The sequence below is a fragment of the Streptopelia decaocto genome (assembly GCF_964273445.1).
Source record: "Streptopelia decaocto genome assembly, chromosome: 7".
Lineage (NCBI taxonomy): Eukaryota > Metazoa > Chordata > Aves > Columbiformes > Columbidae > Streptopelia > Streptopelia decaocto.
The window spans coordinates 1605175-1626383 of record NC_138661.1 but is presented as its reverse complement, the minus strand read 5'-3'; the positions used below and the strand labels follow the sequence as shown (position 1 = coordinate 1626383).

Genomic DNA, 21209 nt, shown 5'->3' with positions numbered 1-21209 from the left:
TATTCCAAATTTTGGAACATGTTTTGTTTCTAATTAATCAAGAGACACTCAGGCTTTATTCTTGTTATGCAAATCAAAATGTAAGCATCTAAAGCATCATTTTTAAGTGCAAACTGCTTCTTGGTGTGGACGTTTGAAACATGCTCATCCGTTCAGAATGTTAACAGTGGGCTTCCTTTAATAATCCCACATGCCTCAGCTCTAGCTTTTAAAAACTTATCAACCCCCACATTTTTTAAGAACTGCTGTGCTGATGGTCCATCTTGCACAACACACTGTGGTGGTTACACTGGTGTTTGAGTGATACGTGGAGAAAGGACATAGGAGCAAAATACATGTGATTCTTCCCCAAATCACAGAATCCCAGAATGGACCGGGTTGGAAAAGCCCTCAGAGATCATCCAGTCCAACCCTTGGTCCAACTCCAGCCCATTGACTAGATCATGGCACTAAGTGCCATGTCCAATCTCAGTTTCAAACCCTCCAGGGCCGGTGAGTCCAGCACCTCCCTGGGCAGCCATTCCAATCCTGACCACTCTCTCTGCACAGAATTGCTTTCTCATCTCCAGCCTCAATTTCCCCTGGCAGAGTTGAAGCCCATGGCCCCTTGTCCTATTGCTGATGCCTGGGAGAAGAGCCCAATCCCCCCCTGGCTAGAACTGCCCTTCAGGTAGTTCTAGAGAGTGCTGAGCTCAGCTCTGAGCCTCCTCTTCTCCAGACTAAACAAGCCCAGCTCCCTCAGCCTCTCCCCATAGGGCTTGTGCTCAAGTCCCTTCCCCAGTCTTGTTGCTCTTCTCTGGACCCGCTCCAGCACTTCAATCTCTTTCCTGAGCTGAGGGGCCCAGAACTGAACACAATACTCCAGGTGTGGCCTCCCCAATGCAGAGCACAGGGGAAGGATCACTGCCCTTGTCCTGCTCACCATGTGAGTTTTGATACAGGACAGGACACCGTTGGCCTTCTTGGCCACACTGTTGGCTCATGGCAGTTCACAACTGTCCTTGTCTCCAAGACCTTGGCAGAGGCACTCGGGTTTGGGGGTGGCATTGCCCTTGGCACCAGTGATCATGCTGAGGTTTGAGCACCTCGTTCTGCATTTCCCTGAACCGTGGCCTCAAATCTGATGAATTGACCTTTGGATAGTTACACGAGACTTTGCAAAGATAGGGTTAAATGTATGGGTGATTAATTAAGGACTACTTAAAGCGTAAGTTATATTTTGTTTTGAGGAAAAAGCACTGCTGATAAGGTTCTGAAATGATTTCAGTCAAGGCCGAGTTGCACATGGGAATGTGGCATTGCTGTGTGGAGCAGACTGGATTGGTACAGAGATAATTAGGCAAATTGTTCCCCCTCGATATGGGTAACAGTGTCGTGACTGCAGGAGCCAAACCTGGACGTACCTTTGAACCACAGGGACTAGACTTAGAGAAGCAACCTCCTCTTGGTGTCCAGCCTCCAGCTGCTCTAAGTCCTGCCCAAAGCTCACTAGAGAATTACTGATCATGTTGTTTGGAGATTGCATGTTTTTAACTAGTACATAGTGAAGATGACCAGTGCTTTTTTTTTAATCTTTCCTTCTTCATCATAATTATACCTTCAGGGAAAGCTCATAATAAACAGGACTGAAATGCTGCAAACAAGAATCTACTTGTTCCTGATGGAATAAAGCCCAGATTCATTAATTAGACATACCCGCATTACAAGGGCTATCGTTATTTCTTCCCTATACGAGTGAATTCTGTTATGGGGATCTAATTTTCTTTGAGCTGATGTGGTGGGAGTAATTATATGATATCTGTATTTTAATCAAGAGAAGTGTGTTCTAAACCCTGTGATGAATTTACCTTCTTGAAGTTAAATGGTTGTAACTGGAATAAGGGGATATGCATTAAATTACTCTATTAAATTGCTGCTTTAAAGGAAAGAAGGAAAACAGATGCATGCATGTGATCTATGTTCTAGTGGATCCTACCATTAGGATGCAAATTAGTCTGTCTATTTATTTCCAAAGCTTTATAAACTATTTTGTCTAAGTGACATATTTAAATTAACATCCCATACAAGAAACAAGTAGTAAAGATGAAAACCAGATGAAACCTGAGTATTAGTGGAAACATAACAGAAATACAGTTGACATTATCGTATAAAAGATACCGTGTGTATTGTCATCTCCGAAAGCCTGGGTTGTAAATGAAGATCTAGTTGTGCTGGGATTCTGCTGCAGGAGTCCTAACGGGTATTTTGTAGCTTTTAGAGCTGTATTGCCTGTTTTGCTCTTGGTGTGTATACAAGATTATGCACATGCTTTCCAATGTTGAACCGTCATAGAGTCAGCTGAGGCTTGACTTCTTCTCATTATTTATTTGTTATTCCTTTTGTCTTTTCCAGATCTGGACGATCCAATAGTAACAGTCCACCAGAGCATCGGGGAAGCCAAGGAGCAGTTTTACTATGAGAGGACGGTGTTTCTCAGGTGCGTCGCCAACTCCAACCCGCCCGTGCGGTACAGCTGGCGGCGCGGCCAGGAGGTGCTGCTGCAGGGCTCGGATAAGGGAGTGGAGATCTACGAGCCCTTCTTCACCCAGGTACGGATGAGGAGGTGGCGTTTGGTTTTCCATTTGCACCAGGTTTATTGTAACGGGATCTGCTGGGTTTGTGGTGTGGGTAAGTGTCCATGTCCATGCCCTCCAGGTAACTACACCTCAGCACATGCACCCATATGTTATCATAAGACTTTTCAATATAAATTATGTCTTTAATTTTTTGGTAAAATGATGAAATGGGGAATTCCGGGGAGATGCACAGTGAGCGCTACCGGCAGGAGCCCCTTGGAAGCCATTTGGCCTGGGCTCTGCCAGCCCAAACCTCTGATTTGGCTGCTCTTTCCTAATCTTTTCCAACACAATGCAAAGTGATTCTGCAGAGCAGTTGCAGCCTGAAAAGCTTTTCAAGAAGGTTAAACTCTATAGCAACTCTCTGGGTTTTTTTTTTAATTTTATTCTGCCTTCCACTTCTTTGGATATAAGTTTTTGTGAAAGAATGACGCGCTTAAAAGATGAGGTGGCAATAAGGGAAAGAAGTGCTTTTCTAAGCCACAAAGGCAGACTGGGCCAGATTAGATCAGATTAATTTATTGTTAGCACATTTGCACAGTCTCCGAATCAAAAGGTGGCCTATCCTATTGTCTGTGGACAAAAGTGCGTTGAGTGCGTTTGCAAAAGAAAAAAGGCAAAAAGGAGAAGAAATTGTTTTGGAAAATCTCAAGCAATAACAAGTAAAGACAGAGGTGAAAACTGCCTGGTAATTTGGTCTTTGTAGCACAAAGCAACCTGCAACTTTCATAAATAATTTTCAGCTAATGATTTGAGAGCACCTTCATTTTTCCCTTTTATTGTACTTGACAGCTTTATATTGCTGCGGTGACTTGGTATTGTACCCAGAACCGTGGAGCCCGGAACCTTGCAGAGATGAGAATTAGGTTACATACGCAGGTTATTGGTCGCCTCAACGTGATGAGATTATTTTTAATTTCACATGTATGGACCCAGTTTAGCAAAACTGGGGCTTGTTTGCTTGGACTCAAGTGTGTAAACTGGAGTTTAATTAAAAAGTGAGAAACTCCTTTGACGTGAGGCTTTTTGTTTTGTGTTTCAATATGGAAATGCTGATGATTACCTTCCCCATCATCTAATAAGAACTTATGAAATATGTCACATGAAATTAGATTTTAAAAGATATTTATTTCTTGGTTACCGGGAGCATTCTCCCTGTCTGGGCTGAATTAATGGATAAATCAGCTTTTCATGTTGATAGACGAAAGCTTATCCATAACCTTTTCACCTTCATTGGAGGTCAGGTTGAGTGAGTGTATCTTGCCGGTGTGCCTACGAGATCCGATATACGTTTATAAGAGGAAAAGATGTAATTAAAGGTTCAGGAGTCATAAATGTCTACTACACATCTCAGCATAATAGATTCTGTTTATGGTAGGGCAGAAAACAGTAAGAGCTGATGGGAAGAGGGATGGAGGGATTTGACTTCAGAGCATCAAGAAATAGGAATTTGAGGTGGATTATCAACCTGAAAATCAAACGTAAAGGAAAACAAGTTTTAACACAACTAAATTTTCTAAGGTTTTGTACCTCAAGAAGGCAAGTTTTTCTTTCTGGTATTTGACTTTTTGTATTAAGTCGTAATGCACCTGGAAAACTGGGCATGTGCCAATGAATTCTTGAACTTGGAACAGGGGTTTTTTGGTGAGTCGGGTAATGTCAGTTACTTATTTTATCTGCCATGAGGAAGAACAAAATGAACAAACACGCGCATTCTCCTCTGTGGGAGCGTTTGAAACACTCAGCTTTGCAAAATACAAATCTTGATGCAGAATTTTATCCTGAGAGTTTGCATCGTCCCCATCGCACGTTGTAATTGCGCAGCCTGAGTACCAGATTAAATTTGCTGGATTTACAATAATTATGCAATTAGGCATAATTGGACTAATTATCCAAAGCAATGAAGAAAATCTATACATTTTTATAAATCTCTGCAATCTGGGGACATGATGGAGAACAGCGTTGTGAGTTCAGCTGGGAGTCCAGTGCCGAGGGCTGAATCGATGGGACGCGGCCGCCCCGTGTTTCCACGACTCCCCCACTTTGATTCTTCTAAACTGGGTCAGACTTTTCTAAACCTCTTCTGAAAGTAGGATCCATGTCTTTAGGCGCAGCCTTTCAAAGACTTGGTCTTGCCAACACTCCATCGGCCTGTGCTTAATTTTAATCACGTAATTTCTGTGGGACTGATTGCACGTACAAAGCACTTGAGTTCCAATACTCCAAACGTCTACCAAGCTTGATTTCAAGGACTTTCTTTTCTTTTCTGGCTAGCTCTAGCTTCTCTTTCATTGTAATTTTTTTTTTTGCTGGATCTATACATACATTTTCACAAACTACTGTATTTTTTCCTTATATAGACCTGGGCAGTTGGCACACGTGAAATTGTTAAAAGAAATGAAATACGTTACTCAAGCTGTGGTAATATTACAAGTTGCTCAGCCTTAACAGGACACACAATAATGAACATTTTCCAAAGCTTGCTCTTCCGCTGCTTTGTGAGCCCATTATTCAGAGCATCTGCATCCCTGGGCTGGGTTTTGCCATCACCTTGTCTAAGCACGAGGCATTTTTAGCTTATCGCTATAAACGCAAGCAAAGACTTGAAAGCAAACAGCTTGAAAGCCTGGGGAGGTTTGTTATTTTAATGCTGGAGTGAATAATGTGCAGGTATTGACACATATGGATTTGTCTGATGTTTTTGCAGCCCTGGCGCCGGCCACCCCAACGGGCTTTGCTCTGCTCTGTGCTCTGACATCTCTGCGTGCTCAGGAATGTGCGTCCAACGCTCCCTTTGCCTTTTGCTACTGTTGTTGCTAACGATACTGGAAGATTTTACATACATATTTCACAACTCACTTTTTCTCCCGAGCCTCTGGTTCTGCAGCGCCCATTTCACGTAGCACTGCAGTGGAAAACTCATCTTTTCCAGTTTTCCGAAGGAACTCCTTCATTACATATCCCGTTCAGGTCCCTGCTCCATCATTTACACCGCTGGCTAAAAATAAACTCCATCAGCAGCTCGTTTTCAAAGGAAAACAGCAGGATTTCTGTACCTTGTGATTTTTTTCATCATGTAGATTGTACCCTAAGATATATTATCCTGAATAATGCTGCGATTTGAAAGCCTCTGTCAAACTGATTTCCGTCTTGCTGCTCTTTTTCTTCCGCGTTTAATATATAAGTGGGGCTACAGTTTTAGGTTATGCTGCCTTTCTTTTAGGTAATTAAATAAAATGTGTTTTCTAGACCACTTCAGCATCTGATCCTAATTAACCACCTCTGCATCTCCCTTTTGCCTCCAAGGACATGATTTAGCACTCAATTTAGGTTATGGTTGGACCCAATGATCTTGAGGGTCTCTTCCAACCCAAATGATGTACGATTCTAAAGCCGGTCTGCGTGTATCCCACCCCAGCTTGTCCCTGCGCCTCGGTCCCTTCCTCACGCTCTAATTATCCAAAGCAATGAAGAAAATCTATACATCTTCTATACATACAAATCTGTACATCTCTTGCACACACAGGGAGAGACGAAGATCCTGAAGCTGAAGAACCTGCGCCCTCAGGACTACGCGAATTACAGCTGCATCGCCTCGGTGAGGAATGTCTGCAGCATCCCCGACAAGATGGTCTCCTTCCGCCTCTCCAATAAAACAGGTGGGTCCCCGCAGCCGCCTTCGCCGCTCGTTCAATGTCCCCATGGTCTTCTCAGCTTTGGTGTCGTTCTCTTCAGGCACACGTGACATGATAGGTAGGAGCCGTTCAGGAGCGAGTTGTAGAAGCCGTTTGCAAGTGGTTTACTTTTTATTGCCCAAGTTGGGCTTCGAACAGGAGTTTTGATTTATCGCTCTCAATATTTATGGCTCTCTGGGTTTTATATCGGGATTTACGTTTTCCCCCAGTGTCAGGGAGGCTCGTGGTTATGTATAGAATTCAAAGGAGATTCTGCAGCAAGGGAAGAGGAAGGGCCATCTCAGTCAAATATTAAAACAAATACTCAAATGCTGCTCTCAATGCTTTGTTGAAAGCTAATTAGTTTGGCTCAATAAAATATTTTAGGGAAAAAATCAACCCTTTTCTATTCCTACATTGATTTAAACAGTCGGTTTTATATGATTGGTTTGATATATTCTTACATCGATTTAAACATTGATTTCTTCCATTGATTTAAACACAACTGTTTTCTTTCAGATGTAATTGGCTCAAATGAAAATACTTGAGCAGTTGTGTCAAAAGGCTTTGCAGGAGGACAACAAGGCATTTAGCTGCAGTCTCTGACCGAGCTGTCTTCACGCTGTGCCATTTCTTGTGCATTTGTTCCTCTCTTTGGCCTTGTCCCTGACCAAGCAAACAGTTGTGAATCTCCTTCTCTCCATAGTTCTATCAGTGCTGTGTGTCTCGAGAGCCTCGTGCCAGCAGTTGCTCCCAAGAAGGTCCATTGGCAATGCTGGTTTCCAGGAGGATGGATATTTCAGATTTTAACTCTCCTGAAGGCTCCGTGTCCAGGATCCACAAAGGACATAGAGCCTGAAATAGTTTATAAACCCGACACCAAAGAGCAAAGTCCTCAGCTTAGACTTCTAACTAATTAGAAATTTCAGAGCAGTGTTTTCTGGAGAACAGTCCTCCAGCAAATGTTGTAGCATTGGAAAACTTCAGGTTCAATTACTCCAGGTTATGCCTTAGTAGCATATGCCTCTGGGCAATGAGAACAGGTAGTGAATGAAGACAAGAGCTGAGGCATTAACATGCTGAGCGCGTCTCAGATGAACTATGAATTTTATTCGCACTTGCACATTTCACGTTATTTCTGTCCTCGTGGCTTTTGTCCAAGGAGTTGCCTTCAGCTTTTGCTGAGTTTCTGGTTGGAGAGCAGGGCCGTCCAAACCGCGGTACGTACCGTGGCTGTACAAACCCACGCAAAGCACAGCCAAGCTCAGCTTCAGAGCAGGAGGGGAATTGCACTTGGCTCCAAAGGTACCTGGCAAAATGGGTTGGAAGCCCTTAAATTGCTTTCTCATTAATTTTGCCAGGGAAAAATAATAAGAAGAAAATCGTAATGTGCGGTTTGTTCTTCATTAGTTGCTCTGATTTCCTACCAGAAGAGGCGTGAAATCCTGTCTGCCATGGAGAGGTGGAGCTGGTAGGTGGGAGCAGCTTCTCTCTCAACACCGGTGGTGACAACTCATCCACCTTCATCCATGAGGACAAAGGATGAGAATTGGTACCAGTCCCATTTGGCAGAGCAATAGTTTTGCTGTTGGAGCCAGAACGGTCTCTGGCCACGTTGGACCTCATCTGCAAAAGGAGTTTATGTTACAGTAATGGGGGAACATCAAATAGCTTAAGTATTCAAAACTGAGGACAGGTGATCATGATCTAATTTTGCAACAAGGATGAATTATTTCCAACTTACAAATGTCGTGTTTATTTTGGGAGAAGGGTGTGTTGGTACATTAACAGGAATTGCTCTTCTGGAGTAATTTCTGAAGTAAACAAGCCTGAAAAATTACAAAGATTTACACTTTCTCATGAAGAAATTGGTGGCAACCATCATCAAGGGCAAGATTAAATATGTACAGTAATTACTGCGACAACTCATTAAAGACAATGACTGATGTGTTGATGACTCTGAGACACAACTTTTCTCATTGGGTATGACTTCATCTGATATAGAAGTTCATTGTTAGAACTCCACCTGGTGTAACTTAACAGAAGTTACGTGTATTGTAAATCCAGTGTAATCCAGGATAAATCCCAAGCAATGAAAATCAGAACCTGAACTTGATACCTGTCGATGTGGTTTTGATTTAGAGCTGGAGGCATGTTATGGAGATGTCCACCTAATGGAAACAAAACAGAGACAAACAGAAGCGTCTGCAAGGTGGCAAACATGCACAATATTTATTGTAAATAATCTGGCTGAAAGTCAGTTTAAATTCAGCTGCACGTTTTGGGATCATGATGTAACGTTGCTGGCGGTTTGTCTGTTCTGCGTGTACCAGGTCTGTGAGAACCACTGGTGTGAGCAGGTTTTTTTGAACGTGACTGTTCGCTGATGGGAGAGGTGACCAAGGGGACAGCTGAGGTTGCGGCAGCTGTGGGTTTCCCTCTCATTCCAGTAGTGGTTTGGCTCGCTGGACACAGGGACAGCTGCGTGGTTTGTCAGGCTCCTCTTGCTCCTCTTGCTCGGTTTTTCCGTGCCCTGGATGCGCACTCCAGCTTGGGTTGCTCAGGGGCATCGGCTGGCCCAGCAGCCCGATGGGCTTTGCGAGGGTTCGTGGACCATCGGTGTGCGGTGGCTCATCATTCACCTCCGTGGATTGACGTGGCGCTGGCGGGGAAGCGGCTGCGCTGCGGGGACTGATTGTCACCATGCAGCAGGACCTCTGCTCACTGGAACCGGCGCTGGTCGCGGGTGATCGGCGGCAGCTCGTGCTGGAGGAGGTGTGCAATGAGTTAACTCTTGCTGTGTGCCCCTTACTGCTCTCATGGTGTCCTGCTACTGCCCTGCCTGCTCTCTGCATCCAGGGCCACCAGGGCTACTGGAGAGTGTCCAGAGGAGGCCATGAAGTTGCTAAAGGTTTGGAGGGGAAGCCGTATGAGGAATGGATGAAATCCCCGGGTTTGTTCAGCCTGGAGAAGACTAAGAGGAGACCTCATGGGGCTGCAGGTTCCTCAGCAGGAGCAGGAGGGGCAGGGTGAGCTCTGTGACAGTGACAGTGACAGAGCCCAGGGGATGGCAGGAGATGTGCCAGGGAGGGTCAGTGGGACATGAGGAAAAGGTTCTTCCCCCAGAGGTGCTGAACACTGAACAGGCTCCCCAGGGAGGTGTCACGGCCCCAACCTGACAGTGTTCAAGAGACTGGACAACATCCTCAGACCCACGGGGTGACCTGTGGGGTTATCATTGCAGGGACAGGAGTGGGACTTGATGATGCTCATGGGTCCCTCCAGCTCAGGACATTCCAGGATGCTATAAGGTTCTCACATATGACAGTCAAGTCACCTGATGAACCTTCTGCTTGATAATCTTCCTGTGTTGTTTGAGTTCGGTGTCAGAGGCACACAAACCCGTTTTCCTCTTATTTTCTCTCAGACGCTCTCAAGTTTCCCGCATTCCCTCAGCAGCAGCTGTAGGTGACTCAGGCCTGAGCACAGACACTCGTTTCATGGAGAGCCTTGCAGAGCCAGGAGCTCTGCTGGTGCTCTCTGAACCGCAGGGTCACCCACACGTGTATTCCGTGCACGCACCCGAGCTGAGAGCTTGATTTGAGGAGCACCAGCCCTGTCTTTGGGTGAATAGCTCAGGTTTCTGTTCGCTGCCGCCTGCCAGCCTGTCCCTGTCATCTTTTTGTTTTCTGTGCTCGCTCCGTCTAGCTGATTATTTGATTGCACGTCATGGCATTGCCAGAGTAATAATCAATGACTGTGATAGAACCCATCCGAAGGAAACTTTCTGCCTATTTCTCCTTGAATAATTAGAGAGATAATTAAGCTGATGCCATCAGATGAACACGTATTCATCAGTATCCTTTGGACCTGATGCAGGTTTAAAGTGTTATGCATAGATGTAATTAGGCACACTCACACCCCCTTCATTTAACAGCAGTGTCTTAATTGCACCTATTCTGAGTCTGAAGCCGTAGATGCACCATCGTACGTCTGGAGGTGCCGCAGGAGCTCGGGTGCATTGGCATCATTTCTCAGACGCGTGGATTTCTTTGTTCCAGTGCACACCAGCTGAAAATACCAAGACCAAAGTGGATGTTGTAATGAGAGAAGCTGAGATCATCTCAGGAGCACGTGACCGCGCATATGCCGAAGCCCAAGATGACAATTAGCAGTAATATTGTACAGCAGCAGGTAGAGGCACTTGTTGAGCACAGGCCCGCTTTGTATCTGAAGGCAGCTATTACTCTGCAAATGTATTATCTAAATAGATGAGACGTTTGAAGGGAAGCAGCAACGCCGTGGAGTGATTCACCTGCTGGCAGATTGCTGCTGAGTGGCAGGAACAGAAATAGAAGCCAAGACGTGAGGAAGAACAGCAAAGGGGCTAATTTTGCAGCGCTCGTTTGTTTTTAGTAGGCTGAGCCCCTTTAAAATCAGCACGTAGAAGTTAATTTGGACAAGTTAATGCAAGCAGGAGTTGTAAAAGCAAACGCAGCTGCTGTGCAACAAAATCTTGGGGTTATTCTGACAAAGAGGAGCAACCAGGTGATGTGCTGGGATCCAGGCTTTGGGAAGAGGAGCAGCTTGAGGGGTGTCACACTGTGTCATGACCTCCATACTTTCTGTCTATATTTCTTATTTTTGTTGCTCTACTACATCCATGCTCTACCCAAAAAGAAATGAAATTGATCCAGTTCTGGGTCCTGTTCTACCCACTGGGCTTTTCTTGCTGCTGTCCCGTCTCTGCCCAATGCCTGGCAGGGCACTCACACGTGTCTTTTCCCCATTCAAGTTTTTCACCCTCTTAGTGTATTTGTATTCCTGAAATCAGGGAAGTTTTTTCCTCGAAACAGTTCTTGCAGTTTGAAACGGCAAGGAGCGCAGAAGTCAGAGTTGGCAGGAGGGCACAGTGTTACAGGTTGGGACCAGTTTGGGGCTGCCCAGATCAAGAAGGACAAGGAATCACTGGAGAGAGTCCATGGGAGGGACACAAAGATGCTGAGGGGTCTGGAGCATCTTTGTGATGAGGAGACTGAGAGAGCTGGTGCTGTTCAGCTGGAGAAGAGAAGCTGAGAGGGGTCTGACCAATGGGATCAATATGTCAGGGTGGGTGTCAGAGGATGGACCAGACTCTGTTCAGTGGTGCCCAGCGCCAGGGTGAGGGGCAACGGGCACAGACTGAAACACAGGAGGGTCCATCTGAACATGAGCAGAAACTTGTTTGCTGGGAGGTGCCAGAGCCTGGCCCAGGCTGCCCAGAGCGGGTGTGGAGTCTCCTGCTCTGAGACATTCAAACCCCCTGGACCCACCTGTGTGATCTGCTCTGTGACCCTGCGTGAGCAGGGGGGGTGGACTGGGGGGTCTACAGAGGTCCCTTGAACCCCAACCGCTCTGTGATTCTTTGTGTCTTCTCATAGGAATGAGTCCCCAACACCTTTCACATCCCCTCTTCCCACTTATGAGTGTTTTGGAATCACTACCTTGATTTCTCTCTTATACCTTCTCATCCTCTTGCCTTGTCTTTAATAAGACCTTCGATATGACCTCCCGGTTTCCTCATATCCAGATTTATGAGATGTGAATGATTAGTAGACAATTGTCTGGACTTTGAGCTTGAAAAGCGGCATGATGTCCAACTGGTGGTTATTTGCTCACGTCATCCCTCGGGGATCCAAACTGGGAACAATAATGTACAAAATAATTATGAAGGGCCAAAACAGGGGTCTTGACAGGCTGGAGAAAAGGTGAAGCAGCTTCTGTGATTAAAGCAAGCAGACTAAAAGGCAAAATGGTGTCATGGAAATCGTTGTCTGTGTAAGAACTGAAGTACGGCTTAAAGACCGATGGCCCTGCCTAAGCCTGGACCACACACTGGTCGGGAGGTGCTGCTTTCTGAAGATGCTCAGCGGGAGCAGGTACGGTCTCCTTTGAAAACACAGGAGCTGTGTTATTCCAAGCGTAATTCTGCTCTGTGTCAAATAGGAGTTATTGACAGGTGATATTAAATCTGCCACCAGTTTGCATGTGACTCACTAATTAATCTTCTGAGCTGGGAAAGGTAACTTCAGATATAGCCAACTCTGAATCACCTAAATGCCTGGATCTAACAATAACATGAATGGATCCTTTGAAGAGCATTCATTGTTTCAAAGTATCAGAGAAAAGGAATCATGTTAACCAAGAAAACCACTGAAATTCAGGGCTTCTTCTGATATTTCTTCTAATATGACTGAGTAAAAGCAAATAGAACTTGTACCTTGATCTACAGAGCATTTTTGGTGGCACAGATTAATTTGAAAATGAATATTAATTTGCATATTAGCAGCTGGTTCAGGCTGCTTAGTGCAGGTGATCATTGATAGATAATATTGAGGCTGATTTTTGGCAGCCTCCAATATAGAACTAATCCACAACAGTAACTTTTACCAAGAAAGATGAGTATTTCAATATGTGATATTTTAGCTGTATGACAGAGCTCATTCAGATCACAGCTGAAGCTGGTGTTCTGTCTGGCGCATGTGGTGGGGAAGCAAATTGGAAAAAGCTTAATTCACTTTTAATCTCTTCATTAAGCAGTTGTCTGTCACGATGAACTCGCTTTGTTTCCTTTCATTCAGACAATACAGTGTAAAGAGAATTATCTCATTTTGAAAAGCAGTATTTCTTTTAGCATCCCCTGGCACTGTCAGGGTGTGAGACAACAAGGTGTGATCCTGCACTGAACAACTGCTCCCAAGGGACAAGTGACAGGAGCAGAGGAAACGGCCTCAAGTTGTGCCAGGGGAGGTTGAGGTTGGATTTAGGGACAATTTCTTCCCCAAAGGGCTGTGGGGCATTGGAACAGGCTGCCCAGGGCAGTGCTGGAGTCACCATCCCTGGAGGGTTGGACAGACGGACATGAGGTTCTCAGGACATGGGGCAGTGCTGGGGTGGGTTATGGTTGGACTTGATGATCTTGATGGTCTCTTCCAACCGAAATTATTCTCTGATTCTATAACATTTTGTATATGTGAAGATGGTTATCTTGTCCCATCTCTTCTGTTGGATAGTGAAGCTGGCTCCTTCTTCTTGTCTATGAGTCACATCGTCTCTGCCTCACCCTGTTCCTGTTGGTCTCCTCTGCCCATCTCCTCGGTAAAGTTCAGGACATGTAGAGCACTCCACTGCACCCAGCACCGTAACCGTGGGGTTCAACACAGGGCTTGTTCCATACATTTCCCAACAAAGTTCTTGTTTATGCATCCGTGCATGAGAATTCCCTTTTAGCGAGCACACATGGACAATATTTGCTCTGTGTCCAGATCGCTGTCCACAACCCTGAGGGGCCTTTCTCCTCATTAGCCAGTCATTCTCAGTCTACTAATTGCATGGGTGATTGTTGCTGTTGTGAGATGGGGTTTTTCTCACCTAAAGAGCAGTCTGGAAGCCGAGGTGTCTGTAGTGCACTGGCTGTTCAGGGAGTACTGGACCCCAAAGAGCAATTCAGCCCATCTATTTCTGGAGAGCAGGAATTGTGCTTTGGGGGTGCTTGTATCTCATCGAGACACACGAACTCAGATTGCCTGCCTGACTTTCGGATGGTTGACGTTAGCCGGGATGAATTTAAGCCTACGTGTACAACCCTGCATCTAAATATAGTGACGAAGGGGAGGGTTTCACGATGGGGTTAAGCTGATTGAGCGCTGCTCTGCCGCTCAAGGGAGGATCCTGCCTTCCCTTCGCACCCTCTTGATAAAACGTCCACAGGATGAATAGCTCCTACAGTGTGGGAGCTGGGAGCTATTGTAGTTGTCTCCAGAGCGTAACCAGCGAGGAAGTGCTCTGAATAGCAAACGTACCCGCCTCCCTCCCTCCCCGGCAGAGCCATCAATGCCACATCTGTGCGTGAACGGCAGCACGAGCAGAGCGCCAGGCATCAAAGCGCTGCTGCTGCGGGGGGAAGCAGCCGGGCAGACCGAAATAAAGGGATGAGTCACCAGAGCTGCGTCCCCGCTGGCTGAAAAACTGAGGATTTCAGGGAAAAAAACAACAAACAACTTGGAGGAGGAAAGCAAAGGCTGTTGAGGATAGAGGGGGAGCTCAGGGTTACCTGCCTGGCTCTCCAGGCCAGCTCACTCGCACATACGTGAGCATAGAAACACCAAGTTGAACTGAAAATGGGCCTTGTTAAATATAATCTAATTATTTGCTTCATTTCTTTCCTGTAAGTCCCCTCTCTGCTTCCCCTGCAACGTCGTAATTTTCCAGTTTTGGTAGTGTGCCCGGACAAAATGAGCTTGTACTTTACTCAACTTTTAAGGCTCTTTATTGTGGTGGCCAGCCCAGGGGAAACTGAAGAATGTAAGTTGTTGGTTTGGTGGGGGTGAGTTGGTTGGTTGGTTGGTTGGTCTTGTTTTATCTCTGACCAGGTAGCACATTCAGATTGAGCAGTGATTGCTGGTACATGGGGGGCACGTGCACCCCAGGCTGAGCTTAAGACACGCAGACTAAGGGGCGGCTCTGGCAGTCATGGGGGGAACAAACTATCCCTTGGCACTACAGCAGGTCTGGGGCTTTTGCAAAGATGAGAATCCACCCTGTGTGTGTCAGAGTAAACCCTAAAACACTTGCAATACTGAAGGGTGTTTTGGGAACGTGTCATGTCTCTAATTGTATGTATTAAGTCAAAAAAGCACATATGCCTGGAAGAACCGGGATTTGAGAACTTTGCCTTTCTATCTTCTGCCTCTGGGAGTGCTGGCATTTTAAAGGTGGGGAAAAGAGCAAGTAAAACAAAACAAAGGTTGAGGTGGATAGTAAATGTGTTTGCTGTGTCTAAACATAAAGTTTTCTAGAACTGGAAGTCATTAGAGCAGGAGTATTTTGCTACTCTTGCCCGTGGATTACGTGCAGCACCTGGACAAGACGCCACTGAAGTTAAGAGCTCTACATGCCTGGTCACTACTTGACAGTGACTGTAAAAAGTACGTTTACCGTGAGGGTGATTGAGCACTGGCACAGGCTGCCCAGAGAGGTTGTGGAGTCTCCATCCGCAGAGAAAGTCAAAAGCCATCTGGACACAACCCTGGGCAACCCGTGGTACGGACCTCCAGAGATGCCTCCAACCTCAACCAGTGAGTAGGACTGTCAGCAGTCAGAAGGTTACGGCTGTCTCAGTAGCAACAGAGAGGGTAGAATTACAACTGTTTGGGTTGCAAGGACCTTCCCAGCTCCCCCAGAGCCCCCCCTGCCATGACAGGGACATCTTCACCAGCTCAGGGTGCTCAGAGCCCCGTCCAGCCTGGCCTGGGGTGTCTCCAGGGATGGTTCATATGCCCACCCTCTTCTGCTTTACCTCTCTGGGTAAAGCAGAAGAGGGTGGGCATATAAAAATTATTTCCATTGGTGTTCAGTTTTGGGGTGTATTTTTGTTTCATTTTTGATTGGAGATGTTTTTTAGGGCGCTGTTGGTTGGGTTTTTTTAAGGACTATTGATGGAAAGAAAGGACCTACCGTATTGCAGCATGGTGTGGCAGTGTGGTCAATGAAAAGTGTATTTTTACCCTGTAATTTAAAATCTGGACTTCAGCTGGGAATTATAATCTATTCTTTTTTGAACTTGACTGAGTAAATAAGTACAGAAATGGTGCTCCCAGCCCAGCAGGGACCTCAAATGTTCTCTCTTTCTGCTCTGACTTGAAAGGGACTATTCATAATGTGTATAGTTAGGAGTATACGCATTGTATTCCTGCAAGAAATTGTGGCTGTAAATTAAACAGATGCATACACACAAGTATATATGAAAGTATAATTCAATTACGTTCTATTACTTCAGTTGTGCATATGAAATAATTCACAAAACTGGAGGAAATAATGTCTTTTCATTTTTATTCATCGTAGATGAGTCAGTTGTCAAGGACACGACTTTCTGCCTCTACTTTGATATTGCTATTAAAGTATTAGTTTTCCTTTGCATTCCCAGTAATCCCTAAAGCTAATTGTGACATTATCTCAAATTCATATACCCACTCTAAATACATATATTTATCTCACTGTAATGGTAACGTCCATTGGTGCCAGATTTTTTCCCATTTGCTATTGACGACAGATATCTTTTTCCTCCCAGTGTAGCAGCAGCCTCAGATACTCCTCCCAGGCAGCAGCACTTTGCTTCTCCACCGTTCAGCGAAGCTCAGGATCGGGCCATTGATTAGAAGACGTTTCCAGTCTCTGCCCATGATGCGTCGGCAGCTCCACTTGAACTGGAAGCATCTTCTTGTAGAGCTGGGCTCTTAGGTCAAAGGTGCTTGGTAAAGTGACATTGGTAAGGGTGTATCTTAGGGTGTTAATGATGACTTAGTCGTCTGAGGAGCTGTTGCCCCAGTCACTAATCAAAACCAGTGAGCGTTGCATGCTGTGTTACTGCTCTGCGAGGACTGGTGTGTGTTGGAGCCACGTTTTATAATTAATCTCCACCTCTGTCATCAGTGCCTCACTTGTCTTGTGCACACATGTTAATAGTAGGTAGAAAAAAGATAAAATTGATGCAATTTTGATCTAAATTCTCCATAGTTACATGGCTACCAGGGCCATGTGTTGTGACCCCGTGTGCTTCCCGTCGCTCTTTGTCACCCGCGCTGCTGAGTTCCCAGCCGGCTCCGCAGCCCGTGAAACGCACTGGACGCGGGAGCAAAACTTGCCCGCGCAAGCCTGTGAATTGAAGTCGCTTCACCGAGGATGCAGCTGCAACGTGAATGGGGCCCGCGCGGTTTCCCTGGGCGTGAGTGGCGCCTTGTTCCTGCGGCTGAGCTCGCCGCCGCTCTGTGGCCGCCTTTGTCCCCCCCAAACCACCCACCGCTTGGCAATGTGGGGCCGGCGCTCAGAAACCCCGACTTCGAAAGGGCAGAAAAGATGCGGAGGGCTTTTGAACACTCTGCCGTTCCCATTGCCATGTCCAAATAGGATATTTGGAAAGCTTGTTCCGTGCACTCGCCCGTGCAGATATTTACCAAAGCTTGCTATCGTTTGATAATTAATTTTAACATTCCTATCAAAGAGTCGAAAGAAAGTATCCGCTGGGCAGGTTGCCAGGCTGGGTCTCTGCTGGTGCCAGGGTGGAAATTCGGGCTGGGAGATGCTTTGCTTGTCCAACTGGATGTCCCCGGGTTCATTTCAATCCTGGTGGCTGGTGGTCACCTAAGCCAGACCTGAGCCAGGGTGAAGCTTTGGAAGTGGCTGTGAGGGTCACAATACACTTCGTTTAATATTGTCTCCCTTTGGCAGGGACATTCTGGGTGCATTAGGAACTCTGTATAAATGTATCAGATTGCATAGGTGAGCACCTCCTGTGTGTCTGTCAGTTTTATTGCACAGTTGTGTTGGTTCTGATGCTCAGCTTTCCAAATCGGTACTGATCAATGCTTAAAACTCCAAAATCCGCCACTCTTCAACTCTACATGAAACTGAGGATGTCGGTCCTGTATCTGTGTGTGCCCATCTGTGTCAGTGTGTCTCCGTGCCCAGGGGTTTGTGATGTGAACAGGTGGAACTCTGGGGCTATGGGGGGGGAAACGCAAAAATTCAGATTAGTTTGGAGAGGAGATGAATAGGAAGGAAGACAGCAATGACAATGCGAGATTAAACTAAATCCAGAAGAACATAGCAGTGGAAAAGAATAAAATACATCCCTACCTTTCGATGGAATTTTGTGGGATCTGCAAGATCTAAGCAAAAGCCGAGGGGCTCATCCTTGTGCCGGGAGGCAGCTGGGCAGCAGAGGGAACTTCTGGGCTGGTGCAGTTGCCCAACTTGTCTTTTGATGGCACGTCCCCCTGCTGAGCGCTGGGGGCTCTGAAGCAATGGGAGAAGAGCCCTGTGTACACGTGGCCACCAGCCTCAGCAAAAATACTTTTTGTTAAACAGAATCAAGGTTGGAGGCATGAATTGCTGCCTTACTGTCACTGCAATGCATGTCTTTGCAAATGCTCTCGGTTGGGACCGTGTGGAAGCTTGTTTGTAAGGATGCGAGTGATTTCTTGAGCCTCACGCTTGTCTTCCTGCTCCCCTGGTTGGTGCGGATGCCATTGGGTAGAACCACTTGCACCGTGGGGGCTGAAGCCTGAATCCCCAAAGCGGTGTACATAGGAACGGCCAACCCAGCCCATTGCAGACTCGTACCAGGAATACACAAGCGCATGTACTCGTTTTTACAAGTGTGATTTAGTAAGAGTCAGATCCGTGGGAGAAGTCTTTATCTCCTCTTCCTTCTGACTCAATTACATGATTTCCGTCTATCTAAACAAATATCACAGCTTGAGCTGGGGCTTAATAGTGGGTCTCCTGGTTGGAGTTCAATCACGTTAGATGCTTTACAAATGCAAAGAATGTATTAACGCATACATTGTCCTTTTGAATCAGGTCTCATGTTTGTCCTTAACAGCAGCCCATAGGAGACGTTTCAGAAGATGCATAGAAAAGCTGCAGTAGACAGATATAGGATAGTCTGCCCTCCTAGTCCAGAAAAATATACCATTTTATGCCCTGAAGCACGAGTTTTATTCATCCTTCAACAATATTTTGGTATAATCATCAACTATTATAATTGCTCGGGATCATCTTGTCATCTTTATAAATGTCTGCCCCATTTTTTAATCATGCTGCCCCACGAAAAAATGAATTACGTATTTTAGATTTATGCTGTATATCATGGTTAGCCCCGAAAGTTTGCAAATAAATAGAAGAGACAACAAATCCATTTTAGAGGGGGATTAGGTCAAAATTTCAGTTTTCTTCAGGTGCCGGGATCTAAGAGGATTTGCAGAACACTGGGATCAATGGGAGGTTAGCACAGGGACGTTGCTAAAAACAACCATTTCTGCCCATTCCCATCTGTAGGCTCCTGATGCATTTGTAGATCCTCATCCTAAAGGTGGGATTGATGTCACCCATCCTCTGCCATCTGAGTCTTACCTGTGTGGATTAAGCTGATCTTTGGGCTCTGTCTGCAGTCAGCAGGGAGAGCTGGACAGCACAGGGGAAGGCTCTGCCCAGAAGATAGCTCGAGGTAGATCAGAGCAGTTGGAGTTTGGCAGGACCTCCTGCTGTCGTTGACACTCGAACAGGGAGCGATCTCACACGACAGCGAGCTCTGCTCCCCCAGCTCTGACATGAGCTGCTCCTAAACGTAGCGTCTAACAGATGATTGCTCAGAAAATCTGGAAGAGAGAGAGATTGTACAGCACCCCTGAGCAACCCAGGCCAGCACTGTCCCTGCTGCTATATGGAATTTTGTCGTTGTGCCTTTGTTACTCCTTTCTGTGCTTTGTGTTCCTGCTCTGCGTTGAGAAGCAGCTGTTTGCAGCTGCACTGGTGCAGCATCCTGTGGGGAGCAGTTAGAGTGTTCCTGTGGTTTGGGGGGAAAAGCCTTTCCGGATGGAGTCAAACAGGGAAGCATCTGGGAAAGCAGACCTGCAGAATCACTGTAAGCTGTTAATTAACCCAAGTCAATTAATACAGGTCTTCCAGCAGGTGACTAAACTTGTGATTTAGCCCCATGTGTTTCCACATCTAAGTCTGGGCAGATGTAGAGAAGTGAACACAAGCACCCTCCAACTTGGAGCTTTCTGCCACCCCATGGCGTACGTGGGCATTGCTGGAGTTAGTGAGCATTTGGGATTTTCACCATTTGCCTCCTTCATTCCCCGGCTGACTCTCCCTGCTGCTTTTTCCCCTCTCCCTTTAATTTCTGAAATAACCAGAGCCATGATGAGAAACCGTGGATCACCTGCTTCGTGTTTGGCCCATGAGCAGTTGGGTGTTGACGACCATCTTTCCCCATCCTTGTGCCCTTGTGGCCAGGAAGCCAATGGGACCTGGGGTGGGTTAGAAGGGGGTGGTCAGTAGGTCAGAGAGGTTCTCCTGCCCCTCTGCTCTGCCCTGGGGAGACCACACCTGGAATCTTGTGTCCAGTTGTGGCCCCTCAGTTCCAGCAGGACAGGGAACTGCTGGAGAGAGTCCAGCGCAGCCACCAAGATGCTGCAGGGAGTGGAGCATCTCCCGTGTGAGGAAAGGCTGAGGGAGCTGGGGCTCTGGAGCTGGACAAGAGGACACTGAGGGGGGACTCATTCCTGGGGATCAATATGGAAAGGGGGAGTGTCAGGAGGATGGAGCCAGGCTCTTCTGGTGACAACCAGTGACAGGACAAGGGGCAATGGGTGCAAACTGGAACACAGGAGGTTCCACTTAAATTTGAGAAGAAACTTGTTTGGGGTGAGGGTGGCAGAGCCTGGCCCAGGCTGCCCAGGGGGGTTGTGGAGTCTCCTTCTGTGCAGACATTCCAACCCGCCTGGACACCTTCCTGTGGAACCTCATCTGGGTGTTCCTGCTCCATGGGGGGATTGCACTGGATGAGCTTTCCAGGGCCCTTCAACCCCTGACATCCTGTGATTCTGTGATTCCGTGATCCCTGGCTGGAAGGAGGAGAGGTCGATGCTGGTTTTACTGGGAGTGGAGGTTGTGCTCTCAGAGATGAGCAGACATGGGGACGTCCACAGGACCAGGCGTATTTCAGCAGTGGAAGGACAATGTCCACCAGGGAACTTCCAGTCTCTGCATTCCTAGGCCAGAACTTGGCAGTGTGTACATGACAATAAGTCAGTCAAACAGTGCACTAGACCCTGTTCTATCCTCAGTTTCACGATAAAGCTGAAAATAAGAGGTTCTGTGTTACTGGTGCATTGTGATATCACGCTGATTATCTATAGGGCTTCAAGCAGAGACAATCATCAAAATAATAGCTCGTTGTTGCTTGTATTCATATTCTATTCATAATAGGTATTTGACCCTTTATATGCTACACTGAGTTTCATTTGCTGGAAACCTTAACATCCCTTGTGAATTTCTTAATATTCTTTAGTTGAAATCAGGCTTCTAGCGGTAA

The 21209-nt window shown here is 46.3% G+C and overlaps 1 protein-coding gene across 1 annotated transcript in view; it reads left to right on the top strand.

Annotated features, from left to right (window-relative positions):
• Positions 1–21209, top strand: part of MDGA2 (MAM domain containing glycosylphosphatidylinositol anchor 2) — a gene marked incomplete at both ends in the record, with an annotated part of 293058 nt that overhangs the window by 174346 nt on the left and 97503 nt on the right. The window contains 2 exons of the mRNA XM_082058279.1: positions 2392–2588; positions 6142–6274. Of these exons, the coding sequence (XP_081914405.1) occupies positions 2392–2588; positions 6142–6274 (330 nt within the window). The remainder of the gene's footprint in view (positions 1–2391; positions 2589–6141; positions 6275–21209) is intronic.